The following is a 23,346-nucleotide window of genomic DNA, read 5'->3' on the forward strand; positions in this document are numbered from 1 at the left end:
TCAGTATATTATACTACTATTTTAAATTTCACTTGTTATATGATTTGGGGATACTTTACCAGAATTGGTTCCCAGGCTCCCATTTAAACTTTTTATTAACAAAAAATAAATCAAATCAAATTAAATTTATTATTTACATTTTAAAATGTTCCTTTTTTTGTAGATTATCTCTTGCGTATGAGTGGTATGAATCTATCCAGTTACATTCTTTGACTTCTTGTGTCATTATTCATATCAAAAGCAAAGTAATTTCGTTCTGAAATTTCTTGTGCAAAAAAATTCTGAAATTTCTTGAGTGTGGTGTTGTTTAAATCCGAGGGTTGCTGGAGGGAAGGGGGATAGGAGAGATAAGGTGGCTGGGTGATGGACATTGGGGAGGGTATGTGCTAAGGTCTGAAAAAAAAATTTTTTTTTAAACAATAAAATTTAAAAAATAATCATCCTGTATCGGTCCCATGCAGCTTTTCACCAGCAGCCTCGGCCCAGAATGGCACGTTACTCTTTTCTACAGCAACATTTTGATACCTAAGAGGCATCTCAGCTTTCATATTTCCAGAACAGAGCCTTAGATTTCTCCTACTCGAGCTTCTCCCAGCCTTCCTCCTTCCAATAAATGATGCCACTGACCCGATTGCTCAAGCCTAGGGTCCTTGAAATCAGGGACCTTGATTCTTTTTCCTTCCAGGTCTAGACTGCCAATAAGTCCTGTCATTTCTGCCTCTAGAATCAGATCCAGATCTGGCAACTTCTCTACCTGTGTCCCTGTCTTGCCTGGCTTAGGTCAGGGGCCACGCCTCCACTAGTATGGAAGCTCCATGGGAGCAGGGAGTTTTCTGTCATGGACTGTCGTCTTCCTCACTCACGACCAGGGTCAGGCACACAGGACGTAGTCGATAAGTATTTGCTGAGTTTTGACGAGCCTTCTACATTTTCACCCTGCTTCTACTCTGGACCCACCACATCCATCCTCAACCCAACAGGCAGAGTGATGTCTGTAAGACCTATTCCAAGTCATATTAAACCTCTGCTTAAATTCTCCAAAGCATTTCCAAACGTACTTTGCCTAAAATATTAACTCAGCCCACAGCCTTCAGTTCTCTGCCAAGCGTGGCCCCAAATCCACCTCTCTGACTTTTCTTCTGTCACTGCTCCTTTTTGAGTCTGCTTTTCACCTAGGTTTTAGACGATGAGTTCTTTCTTGTCCCGTGAAATCTCTGCTTAAATGATACCTACTGAGGTAGGCCTTCCCAGATCTAGAAGAGCAATCCAGGCACTCAATTACTACAACCTTCCCTTTTATCTTTCTTAGAGCACACGTTCGTTCTCAGATTATAATTTTTAAATTGTTATCTGCCTTCCTCAGTGAGAATGAGAACAAGGACTTTGGCTTGTTCCCAGGACACTGAACAAGGCCCACTGCTAGCAGGTTCTCAGTAAATATTTGTTGAATAAATGAAAAAGGAACATTAATATTATATTTGTTAATTGGCTCTTTGCGGCTCTGATACCACCAGTTTAAGAGGATTTTGTAAGACTCTACATTCCTGATGGCCATGAAAGAGGAAAAGAATGGAACAGAATTATATTACTCTGGGCCAAGAGCAAAGAAAACTCTCCCAAATGAGAAAGAAAGCTTGTTCTCATGATCAACATGCTAAAAGCAAGTAAGTTATCTGACCTAGATAAAATGTCATGATAGATTCCATAAAATGTTTTGCTAAAATTGATACATTCCGTCGATTTGATTTTTTAAAAAGGCCTCAAGAAATCAATATTATCCAGCAAATGTAATCTTTTGAAACACATTTCTTTTGTTTGCCTTGTTTTCTAAAACTGTTGTAATTTTCTCTTAAAAATTGCTTCTATTATTTTTAGTCACAAGTTTCTTAGCAGATGGTAATTATAAGAATCGATCTCTTTCTTTTTTTTTTTTAAACTATTTTCCTAATCTTCAGGTAATTTCCCTCCTCTGTATTGCTACATAAAAAGAGCTAGTTCACACTTTTTCTTGGTTACAACATAAGTGGAGAATAAAATTCTTAATTCTTGCCTATATGGATCTTTTAAAATCTCTTTTAAAATCTCATTTTAAATGCATTTGAAAGATGTCTGTGCAATTTTATTATGTATATATATCAATGCTATATGTGTGCCCAAATTAGTGTGTACCATCTGTTAAAGTTCTTCCATTGAAAAAGAAGTTTTGTTGATGAATATTTCAAAAGATGAAGGATACCTCTGAATATAAGTATGTTAGGAGGAAGCATTGTAATCTAATTCATTGTTGTCTGGTAGTAAAATACACTATAGGACCACAATGTATAAAATTACTTTTTTCTCAAATATTATAAATATTTTTTCAAATCATTCTTTTTTAAAAGATATTTATTTATTTATTTATTTGCCAGAGAGAGAGAGAAAGAGAGAGAGAGGCACAGCACAAGCAGGGGAAGTGGCAGGCAGAGGGAGAAGCAGGCTCCCGGCTGAGCAAGAAGCCCAATGCAGGACTTGACTTCAGGACCCTGGGATCATGACCCAAGCCGAAGACAGATGCTTACCCAGGCATACCCAAATCACTATTTCTTAAAAACAAATTAGAATACAAGGAGTAAAAGATATTTTAAAAATCCAGAGAAACAAACATCAAAAAGAAGAAAAATATGATTATTTTGAAAACAAATGAGGGTCTTGAAATATGTTTCTTTAGAACTGTAAAAACTATTAATACATGGGTAGAAAAACTGTGTCACTAGGAAAAATCTTGAAAGAAAGCTGATGTCTGAAATGACTAAAGTGCATAACATTACTGAGGGAAATTAATTTTTACTCAAAAACTAATTTATTATATTCATATATATACATATATATTTAGAAGTCACTCTGATATGTAATATTCGTGGAAGTGTAGAAATGAGTAAGATTAGGCCCCCACTTTAAGGAGATTTTCATTTGGGAAGCAGAGCAAAGGCTCCAACTAACCTAGCAGACAACTGATAGTAAAGAAGAGCATATAAAAATTTATTGAAAAGAGGGGCGTGGGGGTGGCTCAGTTGGTTAAGCGTCTGCCTTCAGCTCAGGTCATGATCTTAGAACCCTGCATCATTGGGCTCTCTGCTTAGCAGGGAGTCAGCTTCTCCCTTTCCTTCTGCCCCTCCCCCCTGGTTGGGCTTGTGTGCTCGCTCTCTCTCTTCCTCTCTCGCTTGTGTGTGCTCTGTCACATAAAAAATAAATAAATAAAAAACAAATTCCTAAAAAGAAGTGCTAGGGAATTAAGAGTGAGGAAATTACTTTCAAAATAGATTACCATATAAAGAATTACAAAAAAGGGGACATTTGACAAGTATAATATTATTAATAGTTATAACAACAGCAACAATAATACTACTACTAACATTTATAAGCTATTCTTCATTCTAGGTATTGTTAAAAATTACTTGCCCTAGTTCATTTAATCCTTTCAGCTGCCTGTGATGATGGGTACGTACTGTCAATGTACCTACTTCACAGATAAGAAGACTGAGATTTAAGGAAAACACTTCCAAGGTCACATTGGTGGTAGTGAGTGGGAGAGCTGATATTAGAACCTCCCTTGAAAACCATATGACCCGCCTGGTTTGACTACAGTATGTTGAATTCAGAGTGTCCCTCCCTATCTACAAATATATATTCACACACGTACACACACAGACACGCACAATATAGGAATAGAACTTTCATTTCACAGCTATATCTTCACTGGTACAGTTAAGCAGATTCTAAAGGAATCACCCACAATATTCAATGGCAAATAATGTCTTTACTAGGGAAGACAACAGAACTTTAAGCTAAATAGCCCCCCCTTTAATTGATGCTAGTTGTGTTTCATTGTCCTAAAACTCTAATCCCATTTTTGAAAATAAACAAAAAGCATAGAGTGTGGTTAAGAAGTAAGATTTTGGAGCTACAATTCATGGGCTCAAAACCTACCTCTGCCACTTACTAGAGAAGACTGGGTTTATCCACCTAAAAACAAGGATAATAATAGCACCTATATTATATCATAATCAAAAGTCTTAAATTAATGAGTTTAAAATTAATAAAATTATTTAATCTTTCTAAAACAGAAACTTCACAGCACATAGTAAGGGCTATATACATTACTTGTTAAATTAAAACTAAAATATATTTAAGTGGATTTAAATGAAAAATTACGTGGATTTAAATGAAAAATCTCAATCACACACATGCAGCATGAAGTGATGTTTTATTGGTTGAGAATGAAAACTCCTAGTTGTGTATTACAGGAGAGGGGAGTGGTGGGGAGAAATGATCAGATATTTGAAGTGAACAAACGATCATGGGTTCTAATGAGAGAAATGTGTTTTTTTTTTAATTTTTTATTTTATTTATTTGAGAGAGAGATCACAAGTAGGCAGAGAGGCAGGCAGAGAGAAAGGAGGAAGCAGGCTCCCTGCTGAGGAGAGAGCCTGATGAGGGGCTTAATCCCAGGACACTGGATTCATGACCTGAGCTGAAGGCAGAGGCTTTAACCCACTGAGCCACCCAGGTGCCCCAATGTGAGTGTTTTGATGTGCTTTTTGTTCTATTGAAAAGCATCAGTCTGAAAAACAGGACAATGCCAGATTAATCTCTATAGATAAATAGTTTTTCTAATAAACTTAATTCTCACCTCATTATAAAAAGACTCTTGGGAATAGAAGGCAAAATCTTGTTTTGTAAATTTATTTTTTTAACTGAACAACCAGATATGATGAATGGTCACTAATGTCTTCATCAAAAATCTGCTCTGTTTAGTCAAGTAAATATTGTATCCACTATAAATAACACAGCCTTAGGCTAAGCAACTCCTAATATATGTGCGATTTAAGCTGAATTTTCAGATTCTGAGAGGTCTACCATCAATGTACTTGCAGTATTTTCTCTTGAGCTGACAGCAGGTGTCTCATAATCTTGCTGGCCAAGCCCATGTCCTGTTCAACCATATTATAGCTCGCATCCACATAGTACATGAGATATTGTAGGTTGAGTGAATAAATAACTGAATCCATAATACACAGTCTTGAAGGTAAATGTGTAATATAGACTTAACCAGACAGACTAAAGGACATCCAGTGAAATTACAATTTCACACAAACAGCAAATAATTCTTAGTTTAAGTATCCCCCAAATATTGCATGGGACATACTTATACTAAAAATTGCTCATTGCCTATCTGAAATTATCATCTCACTGGGTGACCTGTATTTTCATTACTAAATCTGGTAACTCTAGTCTGATTTTTAACTTATTCAATTAGTTATTTATCAACAAGTATTTTGCAGTATTAAGTTATTAAATGATGTACTACGTGCCCACCACATGCCGGGAACAATTTTGTGCCCTGACTCAGCAATAAATAAACATCACTGGCAGACTCTCACTTCATGGAGGATGTATTTCTGTGGGAGATGGGGAGAGAGTGACGAAAAATAAACAGGTAAAGTATTAAATTGACAAGGTAATTTTGGTTGATGATCAATGCCATGAAGAGTGTCAAGCAAGATGATAAGGGTAGAGAGGGAAGGATGAATCAAGGGCTATTGTGTGTGAGTGTGTGTGTGTGTGTGTGTGTAAAAGCCTTTGTTGATAAATAGGTTATAATGAAATAAATAGAGTGAGGGTTTGTTGAGGAATAACAACTCAGGCAGGGTCTCCATGTCTCCATGGCAGCTCTAGCTTTCAGCCTTTGCCTTCCTACTGGTCCGTTTGGACAATAAGGGCTTGGTGGGCATGCCCAGCCTCCTCAAGCCGTTGGGGGCCTCTGTCTTCCTGACCAGGGGTTCAAGTACCGTCTTAGACTCACCACCCCTAGGAGGAGGAGCAGCCTTGGCCTTGGGCCTCTCCTTGGCCGCATGGACAATGACCTCTTTAGGGATGAGGTTTTCCTTTGTTTTGGCTGGAAAAGCAGCACAATTCTTTTCCTTGGGAACCACAGATTTTGAACTCTGACTCTCAGCTTTTGTTTTCCCGTGGGCTTCACCATCTTCACTATTCCTTCTGCCTTTGACCTTTGACTTCCTCCTGGGCCCAGTGCCGCCGGGAAGAGCCTGTGTGGCCTTGTCTGTCTGTTGGGGGGCCTGGTGACAGGAAATCATCATTAAATGATGAAAAGAAAACAGTTTATATCAAGAGCCAGAGGAAGAGCACAAACAGAAGAAGGAACAGCAAATGCAAAAGACACTAGGTAAAAATGTATACAACTGTTCAGGAGATGTGTGGAAACCAATTAAATTATAGTGGGCAGGGGCTTGGGAGTTGTATAAACATCATACAGAATGATGTAAGAAACTGAAACAAGAGCCAGTTCATGCAGAAATTGGTATTCCATGATGTGACATTTGGATCTTTTTCAGGTAGAATGGAAAGCGCTTAGAGTGGTTATGATCGGGAGGGATATGATAAAAAAATTTTTTTTCCAAAGACCCCTTGGTTTTCTGGGTGGAAAATGGATAGGCGGGGTGGAGAGAGAAGAGTGAGAGTACACCACCAGTTAGGGCGTGATCTGAGAGCAAAGGTGAGGGACATGACACGGGCTCATAGGAGGCTGGTGGCAGGGGAATTGGATGTTCTGAAAGTAGAAGCCATAGCATTTATGAAAGGTGTTAAGTCTGAGATCAGAGGAGAGTGCTGAGAGAAGGGGAAGTAGCCATTTGTTTCCACTTAAAGATGCACTGATCCTATGTATGACCTGTGCACAATAATAAATTGCTCTTCTATATCCTTCCTTCTCAGTTGCCTATATTGGCATCATCGGTGGTTAGCCTGTATTTCCTTGAACTCACGGATGTCTTCAAACCCGTGCACTCTGGATTTAGCTGCTATGACCGGAGTCTTAGCATGCCCTATATTGAACCAACCCAGGAGGCAATTCCATTCCTCATGTTGCTGAGCTTGGCTTTTGCTGGACCTGCAATTACGGTAAGAATTGCCCCCAAATTATATTTGTCATTCTCCCCAAACTAAGAATGACCACATTTGTGTAATAAATGAGTTAAAAACAAACAAAAAGTGAACTCAAAATCTTGGAAAAGAAAGGTCATGTCTTTAGGGATATTTTGAAAATCCCGTGACTTAATAGTTGAAAATTACTGGCATTAGAAGTTAAGATGTATAATTGCAAAATTAATGGGTCTCTAATGTTCAGTTTTATAAATCATTCTTAAAAAATGTTTGTAACTGCATAATTCCCCTTGAATAGCTAATATGACATTTCTGATATATTTCCTAATTAATGTGTTGATTTGGTATCTGAAGTCTGGAAAGCTGGAGGAGAAAAACAAATAATTATATGGCCAAGAACTTTCTTCTCAATAGCATGTTGATATCACAGTTTCATATTTTTACTGGATTAGCACTTTTTATTGATTATGAGCACTGAGTACCAACAATTATAAAGTAAAAAGGACACAACTCACATTCCTGGCATTTTGGTTCACACATGCGCACACAAACTGAACATAAAATACTTTAGATGCATTTTTACATATATAATATAAAGAAATGTCCTAACCTACTGGAATTGAATGTAAAACATAATCCTTTTTAGTTTGTTAACTTACACATTATGAGTAAACACATTTTTCATTAATCCATTAATAAATAAGACTGGACAGGCCTTTTTACCATCTCTTCTGCCCCCAGAATTCCACATAAAGGTCAAGAAACATGTTTCAAGGTTAACATCATTTATTTCTACCAGTAGGAACTGTTACTTTGCTTTTATCATGCTCATGAATGTCAGAGGAAGTGGTTATTAAATGAAAAGCTGTACTTGAATGGAGTTTTTACAAGATTCCCTAATGAATTGGCCAATTCTGGTTCAACACATCAGCAATTTTAGAAAAATCTATACATAAATCTTCCAAAGTCTATACTTTTATGTAGTTATGAATTTGTTTTTTCAAAATTTCTCCTACATTAATTTATAGCGTATGTTTACACTCAAATAAATTATACAAAACATTCTCAGAAGGTAAAATCAGAACTTAATATTCCACAGAACTTAATCATACTTAAAAGGTCTCAAATACTTTGTAAATAAACTGAGTTATTTTAACTCCAGTTAACTCTAGTGTGATCGGAACTCTTAATGATGTGCTTGGAAATAGCTGCGATTCAAACTAATAAAACATACCTAAAGGGCAGTATTGCTCAGAATAACGGCACTTTCCTGTCATTTCTCTAACGACTTACTAAAAAATCTGTATCATCAGTCATTTGACAAGAGCAAAAAGAATATAAGCTTTAAAGTGTTACACCAGAAAGCATTTCTCCTAGTTGAGGTGTAGTCCTCAAACTTATTGTAATAGAATACTTGAAATAAAACAAAATTCTGTACAAATATTCATGACTGTATTGATATTTAACACGAGACTATGTTTGATATTTATTCATTTAAATGATTTTTTATATATCCAGAAGCCTTTCCTCCCTAGGGTATTTTATGAAGTTGTTAGGAAGACAAGTCTAGCTGTGACTCCTGCTGCTGCTCACCCCGTTTATCTCACACTGATCCCTTTGCTGACACTGTTAGATGTCCTGAGCTCAACAACCTTGGCCTTATCACTGTGTTCCTGTATCTGTGACTCCCCCATTTCCTTAATAAATTCTTAAGATGCAATCTAGGGATGTTTTCTGGGGCTTCCAGGCCAAAGCTTTCTTTCTGGAGCCTTGAGAAATGACAGGAAGAATCTGCCATGTCTGTCTCTCACCAAGCTGGACCTGGGGAACCCAGTGTCAATACCTCCCACAAAGGACCCACTAAATCTCAGGATCTCCACGGGCCCTCCATAGTGGCTACGTGCCTCTTAATGGAACAAGAGGCAAACTAGGAAAATATTTATATTCTGAGATCCCCTAAATCCCCCCATATCACTTAGAACTCCACAATACTCCAAGGAGTCCATGGTTCTTTCACACTGGGTTCGTAGCTCTGGATAACCAACTCAGTGTAAAACAAATCTTGACTTTGCTCACATTAAATATTGCTTTCGTACCTTTCTCTCAAACACATATCATGCATCTTCTAGATCTCTTTCCAATTTCATTTTCTCCTCTATCTTTAAAGATTTCTCCCAAAATATTTATTTTCTCAACATTGGTGTTATGGGATCTGTAGTCCTCTTGTCCCATGCCCCTAATTCTGTCTCTAATCTTGCTACATAGTTACAATTCTAATCTCCTTCCCCTCTTGGTGAAAAGGTGAAAAATAGCAAGTAGACTCTAATGGCCAACTTTCAAGGATGCTGTTTTCTTTTTATGTATATGTAGCATTAACCTGTTAGAAAATGGGTTGGCGAGGGAGGAGGGGAAGCAAGAGGAATCCTTCATGTGGAAATGGTTTTTAAAGCCCAGTTCTGATGGGCATTAAGGAGGCCACTTGATGTAATTGAGCACTGGGTGTTACATACAACTGGTGAATCACTAAATTCTGCACCTGAAACTAATGCTACACTGTATGTTAACAACATTATGTTTAAATTAAAAATTAAAAAAAAATAAATAAAGGCCACATCTGTGAAGGGAGGCATGGTTTTCACCCACTCATCTGGAGAGGAGACCAAGTGAAAAACAAAAGAACTCATGTCAGCAATATTCTTCAAAAGAATCTTTACAAGAACAAAAGATCAACTGATTTTTGATAGAGGCATTTAAATATACATCACGTAATGTTTGCTTTTCAGATTTTTTAAAGTGCTTTGAGAGACGTTTTAAAAATAACCTGTGTTCGTGATGCTGTACCAGAAACTATAAAAATTCCTTTCATGTCTGTGAAATACATTTTCTTATGTCTCTGAAATTGCCCTTGAGTTGAAAAATTTCATCCTTAATGCTCACTTTTCATTTACTTTAAAGTAATAATGAAATAAGCATTTTGTTCAGTCCTTTGGAGATTGTATCTCAGGGAAAACAGCAGTTTTAAATGTTCATGTAATCTGTATGAATAGAAAAAAATGTATACTTTCTCTTCGCTGGAAGTTAACTTTTATTACATTTTATTAAAGGATAAATATATCTAACTTTATAGGAGAATTCTATTGGAATTTGATTATAGATCCTAGATGGGAACCTTACACAATATTAAATGTATTAGGGTTTCCAAAAGACTTTCACTACAGATTTAAACACTATAATAAATACTATTTTGTCATTCTCTTTTGCTGTTTCCACAATGAAGACTTTTTAAAAATTTTTATGTATTTATTTGAAAGAGAGGGTGAGAGAGAGAGCATGAGTGGAGAGGAGGGGCAGATGGAGAGGGAGGAGCAGACTCCCACTGATCAGAGAGCCCTATGCAGGGCTCCATTCTGGGACTCAGGATCATGACCTGAGCCAAAGGCAGACGCTTAATGGACTGAGCCACCCAGATGCCCCAATAAAGACTTTTTCATTGTGAGTTCTTCCTGTGGTAGATATTCCTAGGGCAGTGCCCATATGATTAATAGAAAAAAATATATTTCTCACTGTGTCTCCCCTGAAGCAGAGCCATTTCAGAATCTCTTCCAAAAACCTCCCCATGATATTCAACAAGAAACAAAAAATTCTTTTTTGGCCTGTGTACAGATTAAACAGAATATTGTGAAAAGATACATGTCAGAAATTGTTTTCTGTTTACAAATGACAAAAGCAGCAAATAATTTTATTGTCAGAGCCTAAACTCTGAAACCACATTTTAGCACAACCAGCATGCCATTCAGAATGAGGAAACAAGCAGGCGCATTTAGAAATACATCAGGAAGCATCTCCCCTCCCCCCAAGGAAAATTCCATCTTTGGACAAAATTGAACCACTTTGAAAATTCATGTAATGACATACAGATCAAGGTTAAATGAATAGAAGTGTAAGGAGAAAATTGATGTGTTTCTTAGAGAGGACAGTTGGGAGATGTCAAAATAATGACAAGAAACCTCTATCCATAATCAACCCAAATAGTATTAAAGCACTCTCTTGACATATGAGTCTTGAACATATTAAACAACTAAAATAAAATGCCTGAAATCTCAAGGTCATTTGAGATAATGACTACTGTGTTGTATGCTAAGACACTTTTCCCTAATGGCACTACACAAATAAATTCTTATATAATTTAATGTTCCTGGACAAAATGTGAATCATTACACATATAATTGAAAAGAGAAGAAAAAAAGTATCCGCAGAACTGTTTTTGAGAAAGTGAGGATAAAATCAATATCTTTTAACCATGCAAGAGTGCATTTCAGGAATGAGTGGTTAATTCTCTTGAAATGATGAATTTTAGATAACCACTATCTTATTCTATGTGTGTGGTGTTTTGTGTCACATCTATCTATGCAGAATACAAGACCTACTGTGTTTCTAACTTAAAGTGATAGTGTAGGGTGATATTTCTCAAGAAGTATAAATAATTAACTCACTGTTAAAATGATTTGAAAAAAAAAAAAACCCTCCTTTTGGTGATTTCAATACAATTGATCTTCAAGATGTTTATCATATATGCCACATGATTTTCACACATTTATGATTATTGATTCCATTAAACAATTATTTTTTATACAAATTAAGATTCTTTATAATTGTGTACATACCGTGATACCTACAGAATTAAATATAACAGATTGAATACTCCAAACAGAAGGTTGTAGGCTGTCATTAGTTTAAAAAAAAAAAACTATAATTTTAAATACTTCATAAAATAAATGTTAAGCTAGTAATGAGAACTGGGAAGTTTCCCTTAGAAAATCTATTTGAGCCCCTTATCATGACTATGACCTTTAAAGTGACATCATCCCTTATTTCTAAGACTGCCAGTATCTCCTGTAATTCAACTTTTCTCAGCTCCACACATGTCTACAAATCAATGTCGCATTTCAAATCAATCTCTTAAGCATGGTGATCTTAAATATTTGAATTTTTTACGTAAATAAGACTCATAATTTCAAATCTTGCTTCTCTTTTGTAGCACAATTAAGGGCCTGAATGCCCAATCAGCCAACAAGCATCCCACAGTGAAGGTAACAAATGCAAACCCCACAATGGCAGCCATTGTGCTAGACAGTGAGAGTAAAGGGTGAATAAGAAACGGCCCTTCCCAGGGCACCTGGGTGGCTCAGTTGGTTAAGTGACTGCCCTGGCTCAGGTCATCATCCCGGAGTCCTGGGATGGAGTCCCACATCAGGCTCTCTGCTTAGCGAGGAGTCTGCTTCTCCCTCTGCCCTTCCCCCTTCTCATGCTCTCTCTCGCTCTCTCATTCTAAATAAATAAATTAATTAATTTAAAAAAATCTTTAAAAAAATAATAATAAAATAAATAAATAAAAAAAATAAAGAAAGAAAAGAAAAGGCCCTTCCCTCAGCGGGTTATAGTCTAGTGAGAGACAAACAAGTGAACAACTGAAGTGCACTTTCACTGAGTTATACTAAAAAGGAAGGATAGGTGCTAAGGAAACCACAAAGAAGATATAATTCAGTTTAGGGTGGTGTTGGGTGTTTCAAGGAAAACTTCGTGAAGGAAGTGATGACCAAATGCATTGGCTCTCTTCCCTGATGTCCTATGTCCTAGAATCCTACAGCAAATATACTTTTCTTTAACTTAACACCTTTAATCTGTTAATCTTTCTGATATTACATTACCGCTCCTGTCCATTGTAAACACATTCTCTTTTTCCTTTTCCTTTTTCTTTTTTCTTTATTTTTTTTTTCCTGAGAGACACAGAAAGAAAGCATGAGGTGGGGAGGAGCAGAGGGAGAGAGAGAGAGAATCTTTTAAATTATTTATTTAATTTTTTCAATATTTTTTTTTTTTTAAACAAAAGGCCTGAACTTTATTAATTCTCTGCCAACACCGTCCCCGCCCCCCCAGCCCTGGTGAGAAGACTGCAGGGGTCAGAGGTCACCAGGCCTCAGGGCCGGGAGGGCCAAAGCGCCTCAGTAGCTGCTCCTGGTCTTCCAGGTCAATATTTTTTTTAAATTTTTAATAAACATATAATGTATTATTAGCCCCAGGGATACAGGTCTGTGAATTGTCAGGTTTACACACTTCACAGCACTCACCATAGCACATACCCTCCCCAATGTCCATAACCCCACCCCCTTCTGCCTACACCCCTCCCCCTGGCAACCCTCAGTTTGTTTTGTGAGATTAAGTCTCTTCTCCTTTGCCTCCCTCCCTATCCCATCTTGTTTCATTTATTCTTTTCCTACCCGCCAAACCTCCCACGTTGCATCTCCACTTCCAGAGAGAGAGAATCTTAAGAGAGAATCTCCATGTCTAGCGCAGAGCCCCACACGGAGCACAGTGTGCAGTCCTGAAATCACAACCTGCGCCAAAATCAAGAGTCAGACATTCAACCGAAAGAGTCCCTCAGGCACCCCTGTAAACACATTTTCTAATCTTATGCCTAAGAAATTGTACCCTGCTTACCTAAATTCTCTTGTAATTTGCATTCTCCAACAAAATAGCTACCAGCCACACGTGACTATTTCTGTTGTCTAAAATAATTTGAAATTTAAATACTGGACTAAATGTGGTGAAATAAAATAAAAAATTCAGCTCCTCAGGTGTAGTAGCTAAACTTCAAGGCTCAATAGCCACATGTGGGTAGTGATGACCGACCCTATTGGAAAGGACAGGAAATATTTTCATCATCACAGAAATTTTTGTTGGACAGTTTGGTTATAGATCTCAGCTTTCTAACCCCATGCATGCTTTCCATGGATGGAACCTTCTGCTCAATTTTGAATTGGCTTATTGAAATGATATGTTAGTAAAATTTTCTAAACCTAGCTCTGGTGTTAACTTTATCCTTCCCCTGCCCCCACCCAGCCATCTTGTTTTTGTGCTATAAGAGATGAAATGCCAAGACTCTAAGAATTAGGGCAGAATCAGTAACTGTGCAATTAAGCAATAAGGCATCATCCCTGGATACTGTTGAACAAAGGGCCAAAGACTGAGTGCTGCAACCGCAAGAAAATGCCAGGACCATATCTCACCCTTGACCAGTCCATAGGCACCCAGAAGATCCAACTAGCGCTCTCCACAGTGCCCTGATTGCTGCTTCTCACTGCTCGCTCAACCACTCAGGAGAAATTGCTCACATCTCTAACACTTTATAGAAAAATATATCTTGGGGCACCTGAGTGGCTCAGTGGGTTAAGCCTCTGCCTTTGGCTCGGGTCATGATCTCAGGGTCCTGGGATCAAGCCCCGCATCGGGCTCTCTGCTCGGCGGGGAGCCTGGTTCTGCCTCTCTCTGCCTGCCTCTCTGCCTACTTGTGATCAGTCTCTGTCAAATAAATAAGTAAAATTTTAAAAAAAAAAAAAAAAAAAACCTTTTTCTTGTTGAACCGATGATGTGTTAAGAGATAACTTAGAATTCATTTGTTACCCATCAGGTCCATTCTGAACACCATCTTGTCTTTGCAGATTATGGTAGGGGAAGGAATTCTCTACTGTTGCCTGTCCAAAAGAAGAAATGGGGTTGGACTGGAGCCCAACATAAATGCCGGAGGCTGCAATTTCAACTCCTTCCTTAGAAGAGCCGTCAGATTCGTTGGTGGGTGTGGGGAACCACAAAGAAAGGAATTATTTTTTCCCAAATAGAAATGTTATATTTAATTACAGATATTAAGTTTTTAAAGCTATAATTTAGATGTATAATTTCAGGTACAGGATGAGTTCTACATTATACAAAAAAGCTGCTAAAACACCAAGATTGGGGCTTTGTATCTGTAATATGTTATTTACAGTTATAGTCCTTATTTTGAGAGTTAACATGCCATGCATTTTAGTATATTTTTGTCTTAGCTGTGGTGGAAGCATAAGTTTACTTTAAAATGGTTTCTCTGGATGTGTGTTTGTTTTTTAAAATGGAGAATAAATGTTGGGAGGCTATTGTGAATGGATAACTCTTCAGAAATTAGTTTAGCCACATCATTGATTCCATTTCAATTCTGGAGTGTTTTCATCCAGAAGCTACTGCACATGGAAATGTCACCATACAGAACTGAATCATGACTATTTTTCCTTGGTTATATCCTCTAACTTTTCCCCTTATTTTTTTTTTTTTTAAATCTAAACCCGCATCTCTTCTGATTAGCCTGGGACCATCTTAATGTTTGAGTCGCAGACCTTTTTGTTTTTTAAACCAAGTTGAGAAGTCAAAACACAGTATACCACACCAATATGAATGCTTCACTTTCATTCCCAGTAAGTCAGTAAAAAATTACTTTACCTGTAACCTCTCAGCTCAAGAGAATAGGTAATTTTATCTAATATCTAGACAATAATTAAATATAACCTTCTCTCCCACTAGAGGAAAAGCCTGGTTTAATGCCCAGGCTCTGATCCACTGATCAAGGTACTTGGAGATGGTGAGCCACGAATAAGCCCTTTAGCGGGGCCACAATTGAGGCAAGAAAAGAAGTCTTCAGGACATATAGCTGATCTCAGGGAACAATTTTGCTAATGTAACAATTGCTTTGGACAAAGGGGCATATATCCTCTGTGAAAAGCCTCGTGCCTCTGAGGATAGTCCAGCCTTCCCTAGAGAATAAGGTCCCAGAACCCCATCCTCTGAGGGTCTGGAGATGCTCCTTCTCCAAAGGTAAAAATGGATGGGTTTTCCCACTGAAGCCTACTCCTCTCCAGGACCAGTATGCTGCTAGGAATTAGAAAGTAGAAACAAAGGGCCTATATCTTGAATTCCAGATGATCAGGTGGAGAAGGAATGGGGAGAGTCATTGCTAGGTAAGGATAGGCAGAAAAGGAAAGTGGAAAACAGGGTAATGGGCAGGCCAACGACCACTATCTGGAGGAGTTTATTGATGAATTACTCAGCTGCCTCTTGTATTGATTTCTATGAGCACATCATGAATCAGAATCCAGACTGTCAAGTCAGAGTGAATCCGGGGTGTCAAGACGACGTAGAGGAAGCCAGGTTCAGATCAAATGTATGTGAGCAGAGCTAGATTCCCATGCAAGGGACTTGGAGCAGGAATGGAGTTCAAGTGAACATGCCTGAATCAGAGTTTGTGAGTTTATGGTTTGAGACTGGGGCCAGGGGGCAAAAGAAAGAATTTGGGCGGGGAGATACAAGAGCATCATCTCTGAATTACAAATCTGCAGGAAGTCTCCCACAGCCCTGCATCCAAGATATGATTATTATTTCCGTGACAGGGCCCGCCTACCCTCTTCTCTGTTTTAATTAGCATTCCCGGTATGACTGCAGCTTGTGGGGAGCTGGAACCAGTTCTGTTGGGCTTGGCAACTGTGGCTGGAGTTAGGGAGTCCTGGGGAGAGAGAGAGCCCCAGAAGCTCAAACGTGCTAAGCAATTTTAAATTATTTTGAATTTTTGCCTCATTCCCCATATTTCATCCTCCTCAAATCACACAGTTGGTCACCTTCACATGCCCCAGGTATCTGACAAGTGGCCTATAGTAATAATATTAAGAATGGTCCTTTTTAACCAAACTAATTAAAAATACTCCAAATGACTACCCTGGTGGTATTCATTGCCCTTATTTTGGCATTATCTGGTTTAAAGGTACAGGAATTTTCTATCCTTATTTTCTCTAAATAAACTCAGAGAAAATGATCACGACAGATTTGCAGGTCACCACATTAATGTGTAGTAAACATGGTTGATGATGGTACAATGTTGGTATTAAGCACTAACTTAATAAGGATTTCTTTCCCATTGTGTATAGGTGTTCATGTGTTTGGACTGTGCTCTACAGCTCTCATTACGGATATCATACAGCTCTCCACAGGGTATCAGGCACCATACTTTCTGACTGTGTGCAAGCCAAACTATACCTCTCTGAATGTGTCTTGCAAAGAAAATTCCTACATTGTAGAAGATATTTGCTCAGGATCTGACCTTACAGTTATCAACAGTGGCAGGTCAGAAATGGAGATTTTTAACCTTCCCATGTCAGTGTTTTCATGGTTCTTGAATAACGACTGTGGGATTGTTTTATGCATACATTTTTCAGTCATAAGGATTTTGATTTTATTTTTCTTTTCTTTATTTTCAATCCAATGATTTCTTTAGTGGTTACACCATAGAAACTCTGGTGGCTCATTCCAAATCCTCCTGTCTCAAAAATACCAGCCTCACATTCTTGCCACTAATCTTCATATCACCAAATCCTATTCATGTTTTGCGAGGTACCCTAGACTCTTTATGGTTTTAGATTAACACAATTGATTTATCTTAGGATGTTTATATTGACTTAAGTGGAAGCTTAAATATTTATATTTACATCTCCATTTTATGTTGTATTTTTTAAAAATCATATTAACCTTCCTTTTGGTAGAGTTTTATATGTGCATCTACTTTGTATAAACCCAGAAGATCAGTATAGCTTCTATTCTTGCATTTTAGAAAATAAAAGACAGAAGAACTCAAGAAAATACCAGTGCATTAAGTTTTTCTCAATCAATGAAGTAAAAATTAAACTTTCTGGCAAGAGATAATGTTTTGGAAATCCAAAAGAAATAAGTTACAGAACAATGAAGGGCAATAAGTGATTGCTATAAGAACTGCATTTGTTGTTCAGTGAGTTCTCAAGATCAATTTGAGTTGAAAATAAGTTAGTAAGTACCCTTGAAGAAGCAGAAACTGATATTATGTAATTATACAATTTCAAGTTCTCATAGTCCATTCAATAATTTTGAAGCTACATTTAAGACCAATGTCCTCTACTCTTTCTCAGTCTTTCTACATATCTTGTCTGCTTTAAGTGGCAATCCTTTTTATGGGTACCAAATAATTAGGAGGACATTAATATAACTGAAGTTTATTTTTAAAAATTTTTTTTCTATTAAGAGAAATCTCTATTTTTCTTCCTTCGCCTGTCCTTTTCGGTGTTTCTCCCATATCCTGTGTTGCACCTCTCTCTCAGCTTGCTTCTTCAATTATTTAACTAAATAAGATGCTCTACGATTCTCAAGATGCTCTACAATTCTCCACGTTAAAGTGGAGAAACACTCTGTTAAAATTGGACTTCTTGTGTTATCTAGAGTGTAAAAATTACATTTAGACCCATTGCTGTGAGAAAATAATTTTGTGTTTGAAAATTTTGTGTAAATGCACCCATATATTTAGGAGCATAAGAGAAGTTTCAAAGCTTTAAAATCCTAGGTTTTATAGAACTTTACTTTAAACTGACACACTTTGAATACCAAAGAACAATTATAATGTTTTCCAACCCACTTCTCCTTTCAACCATCTTTTCAGTGGTGTAACAAATCAATTCCTCCAACGCTAACACTTTGTATTGGAAAGCGCACTATGCTGTTCTTTAATTCTAATAGTGATTAGCAGTGTTTATCACTCCGATCTTTCTCCAGAAATCTAAAGAGAAATTAAAGTTATCACTTACTGCCTTGAGGCTTTTAGATAGAACATTTGAAGCACCCAGCGTTCTTATGATTGTTAGCAGTGAATCTGAAACAGAAGGCATAATCTGACTGTCTTCCTTTGGCAGAAAATCATTCCCTTCTCAGCATGCGACCCTCGCTGCCTTCGCGGCTGTGTACGTTTCGGTAAGTCTCTGACTCTTTTTCATCAGTCCGTGTCCTAGAGAATATCTGAGAAATGAGTCTTGTCTCCAAGTGACTAATTAGATTATATAGCCGTGTAATAACAGAACAGTAAACCTGAGCACAGCAGTCCTTCAACACAGTTGCACCGAAAACATAAATTGGATGATACTGTATACAATACTACATTAAACGAAATTTTCTACACAGTCATAATACTTATTCAGCCTGGTATCCTTTCAATGCACTATATCTCATGGCAAGGTAGTGTGAACTATATGAAAGTTATAAATTCTCGAACTGAAAGAACTGTGTTTAAGCACACGCATACACACATACACACATGCTTTACTTTCAGTATTTATGTAATAGTGAGTTCAAAGTCAGTGTAAAGTTGATAAATGATATACAGTGAATCCACATAGTGTCTGATTAATACAATAGTCCATCAGGTCCTATGTGAGAAAAGTCGACTGGAATTAGGTGACAAGTAACTTGGACACTAAACAGTTATCTTGCTAATTATACTGCTTCAACTTATCTTTCAAGCTTTCATGTAATTAAATGAGATATACTTTTTATTTGATGAACTTTGCTATGTATTTCTTCTTTTTCAGGAATAGAACATAGCCATAGCAGGGGGAAAGGAGCAGTAAAATTGATGTCAAATGTATGAGTTAGACTTTGAGTCTAACTTTTTATTCGATTATAATTTAATGGTAAAATGACCTTTCTAACATACTTACCAGATTGCTTTCATTTTTCAGATGTACTTCAATTCCACATTAACGGATTCCTCTAAGCTTCTCAAACCCCTCTTGGTCTTCACCTTTATCATCTGTGGGATCATCTGCGGGCTCACCCGAATAACTCAGTATAAGAACCACCCAGTTGATGTCTATTGTGGCTTTTTAATAGGAGGAGGAATTGCTCTCTACTTGGTAAATGATTTACTATTCTCATTTAATAAACCACAGTTTAAATAGAAAACATGCATCAAAGTAAAGTTAGCAGATCAGGAACTGGGCATAAGCTTGGGTTTCCCATGGGAGCGTTGATTGCCAATGCTTACAGAATAATCAAGGAAGACTGAGAGCTGTGTCCTTCAAGTTCCTCCATTGCCCTTGTGTGAGTGTGATTTCACGGTGTCCAGCAATTAGCCTGGGGTCCGTAGTCTGAAGGGCTTTGGCTTGAATCTCAAGTATCTTATATTTGGTCAGACTACATTATCTCTTAGCAACCGGTTTCATCACTTATTAGGTGAGAATAGTAACTGGCTATTTCATATAATAACAAAGATGAAGCGACTATGTTTACTGACCACAGTGCCAGCACTGCATGTCGAACAATATGGCAGAGGTTCTTACAGTCTAGTGGACAGTTTCCCCAAATTTACTCCTTTAAATACAATTATTAATGGAGCCTTAGGTAGGGACTGCTCATCCTGAGAACTCTGGCAGGGAGAGCAAAGATAGGTACTATTTAGAAGAAAAGCTTCTGGAGAGGCAGAAGCTGGACTTATTCCATTTCTGTTTGCACCCAGTGCCCCGAAATTGGAAATTATCCATTGCAAGCCAATGCTACTATAAATTGTTAAGTGCTCTATAAAATGTTAAATCCATGGGATTCTTGTGGGTTGATTTAAAAAGTGGCTACCAAAGAGGTATCTGCTGCTTTCTCTTACCTCTAAACTAAAGCATCTCAGAAGCTGAAAATCTAACAAGAATTTGGTCTTCCATGTGTAAAAATTGTAAAAATTCTGAATCTAAACTTTGCCTCATCCAAATTTTTATCCCCCAAACCCAAAATAACAGAAAACTGGTAGGTTGAGGATGAAGATATGATTACATGAAATTTAGCTCAGATTTAGTGTACTAGCATTGAATTGATCAACTATTGCTTCCAAACTTAAAGGAAAGAACATGGATGTTCCCAACTAGTACTAATGTCTGCCCTTTCTTTTGAGAATATTCTGTGTAATGCTGACCACCCAGGGCTGTGTTTGATCTGAGTTGTAACAGTATTTTTCTCTGACCTCACTGCAAAACCTAACAGCATGTTTTATGAATGATTCCTTGCTTTATATTTTTCATGCCTCCCCCACTTTCCATCAGGGGGTGTGATTGAAAATGGAAGGTAAAATAAATCAGTTACGCTATTCAAGGTGTCACTCAACAAGAGGTTCCTAAATCCAGAAAAATGAGTTGCTTTGAAAAGCAGAAGAACATCCTTATTTCTTTCATTGTCTGTCTTTTTTTTCTCAAAACATACAGAGGATAAGATTCACAAAAACATCCAGGGGGATGGAGAAAGGAGAGAAAATCCAATTAATATAAAATAACGGTCCCCTTAGTTCTGAACGGTTAGTTCTGTGATTTATGATATAACTTACAGAAGATTTCCTGAGTAATTGTAGTTTGGTTTTTTTGTTATTTGTATTAGTCAATGATGGATAGAGAGCACATACCTTCTTTATATGCTTCAGTGGATCATCTGAGATAAATTCTTAGTAACTGTGTCTTCTAGTGCATGATGTTCATTGTTTCTCTTCAACACTAGGGCCTGTATGCTGTGGGGAATTTTCTGCCTAGTGATGAGAGTATGTTTCAGCACAGAGATGCCCTCAGATCTCTGACAGACCTCAACCAAGACCCCAGCCGAGTTTTATCCGCTAAAAATGGTAGCAGCAGCGATGGAATTGCTCACACAGAAGGTATCCTCAACCGAAACCACAGAGATGCTAGCTCATTGACAAACCTTAAAAGAGCAAATGCTGATGTGGAAATCATCACTCCACGGAGCCCCATGGGGAAGGAGAACATGGTTACCTTTAGCAATACCCTGCCTAGAGCCAACACCCCATCCGTAGAAGACCCTGTCAGAAGAAATGCCTCCATTCATGCCTCTATGGATTCTGCTCGATCAAAGCAGCTTCTCACCCAGTGGAAGAATAAGAATGAAAGTCGGAAGTTGTCCTTGCAAGTTATAGAGACTGAGCCTGGACAGTCACCACCCAGATCCATAGAAATGAGGTCAAGCTCAGAGCCCTCCAGGGTGGGGGTGAATGGAGACCACCATGCTCCCAGCAATCAATACCTCAAAGTACAGCCTGGCACTGTCCCTGGGTGTAACAATAGCATGCCTGGGGGACCAAGAGTGTCCATTCAGTCCCGCCCTGGGTCCTCACAGTTAGTGCACATCCCCGAGGAGACCCAGGAAAACATAAGCACCTCTCCCAAAAGCAGCTCTGCTCGAGCCAAATGGTTGAAAGCTGCTGAGAAGACTGTGGCCTGTAATAGAAGCAACAGCCAGCCCCGAATCATGCAAGTAATCGCTATGTCCAAGCAGCAGGGCGTCCTCCAAAGCAGCCCCAAGAACACCGAAGGCAGCACAGTCTCCTGCACAGGCTCCATCCGCTACAAAACCTTGACAGACCATGAACCCAGTGGGATCGTAAGGGTTGAGGCTCACCCAGAGAACAACAGGCCCATCATACAGATCCCATCCACTGAAGGCGAAGGTAGTGGCTCCTGGAAATGGAAAGCCCCTGAAAAGGGCAGCCTTCGCCAAACTTATGAGCTCAACGATCTCAACAGGGACTCAGAAAGCTGTGAGTCCCTGAAAGACAGTTTTGGTTCTGGAGACCGCAAGAGAAGCAACATAGATAACAATGAGCATCACCACCATGGAATCACCACAATCCGGGTCACCCCAGTAGAGGGCAGCGAAATTGGGTCAGAGACGCTGTCCATTTCCTCCTCCCGCGACTCTACCCTGCGGAGAAAGGGCAACATCATCTTAATCCCTGAAAGAAGTAATAGCCCTGAAAACACTAGAAATATCTTCTACAAGGGAACCTCCCCAACACGGGCTTATAAAGATTGAGTGATGGCATTCGGCACTTGAGCAACCCCCAAAAGACCACATCTTGATTCTACCTGTGCTCTGTTCCAGCAGATTGAGAAAACTTCTCATCGAACTGGGTCATCTACCATCAGCCCGGAACTCAATGACTCTTGAGAACTACTACACTCAAGCTTGTAGATTTCACATCATGGGGAGGGAAAAGCACAATGCAGGAACCTAACTAATGTGATATTGTTAAGTATCTTAAGACCTATCTTCAAACTCAGAAGGTTTGCAGGAGGCAGTATCAGAAGAAAGTGGTTTCCTTCAGTGTATACTATTTTACTTCCTGAATGTGCCAACTTTAGGGATCTTTCTTTATAATTAGCTGTGGGAATCCAGAATACGTGTTTCCCTACAGCAGAGGCCATGCAGTATTATATATTCATTTTGCAGAATCTGCACCTAGAGCTCAGTAAGGGTGGTGCTGATTATTATAGTACATATACGATGTAAACTCTCAAATTCTATTTAGCTGTGAAATAGTGGTGTGCAATTCCTTGTCAAAGAAATGCTACTGTATTAAGAAGATGCTGGCTGCTTTGTGTTAGAATAGGACACCCCGCAGCTTCTCTGTAGTGGCTCTGTCACAGTCAAAAAACGAAAAGGTTTTGTGCATTTCTTCAAAATTATGCTTTGTTCAGCAACAAAAATTGTGTAGGAATATTTTCAGTGAGAGGGAAAAACTAGTACTTTTCTACATAGGTTGTTTTTATTTTGATGCTTACTTTTTATTTAAGTATAGCTACTGCTCCTGATTCTGTTTTTTAGTAAGTAAATTTGCAGAATTTTAAAAATACTTTGTTTTAGCGTCTTTGAAAATTGTGATCATATTTTGCATTTTATGGCTCCTCCTTTATTTATTAATTGAAAATTTTT

At 38.1% G+C, this 23,346-nt stretch overlaps 1 protein-coding gene across 2 annotated transcripts in view; it reads left to right on the forward strand.

Moving 5' to 3' along the window:
* PLPPR4 (phospholipid phosphatase related 4) overlaps nt 1-22,462 on the forward strand; it is a 38,920-nt gene extending 16,458 nt beyond the window's left edge. For both annotated transcript variants that reach the window (XM_059136984.1, XM_059136985.1), the window contains 6 exons: nt 6,772-6,957; nt 14,439-14,568; nt 16,722-16,917; nt 18,507-18,564; nt 19,329-19,502; nt 21,121-22,462. In XM_059136984.1, coding sequence (XP_058992967.1) covers nt 6,772-6,957; nt 14,439-14,568; nt 16,722-16,917; nt 18,507-18,564; nt 19,329-19,502; nt 21,121-22,446 — 2,070 coding nt within the window. In that variant the 3' untranslated portion in view covers nt 22,447-22,462. The remainder of the gene's footprint in view (nt 1-6,771; nt 6,958-14,438; nt 14,569-16,721; nt 16,918-18,506; nt 18,565-19,328; nt 19,503-21,120) is intronic.
* Nucleotides 22,463-23,346: the final 884 nt, after the last annotated feature.

Source organism: Mustela lutreola, chromosome 10 (assembly GCF_030435805.1).
Source record: "Mustela lutreola isolate mMusLut2 chromosome 10, mMusLut2.pri, whole genome shotgun sequence".
NCBI classification, from domain to species: domain Eukaryota; kingdom Metazoa; phylum Chordata; class Mammalia; order Carnivora; family Mustelidae; genus Mustela; species Mustela lutreola.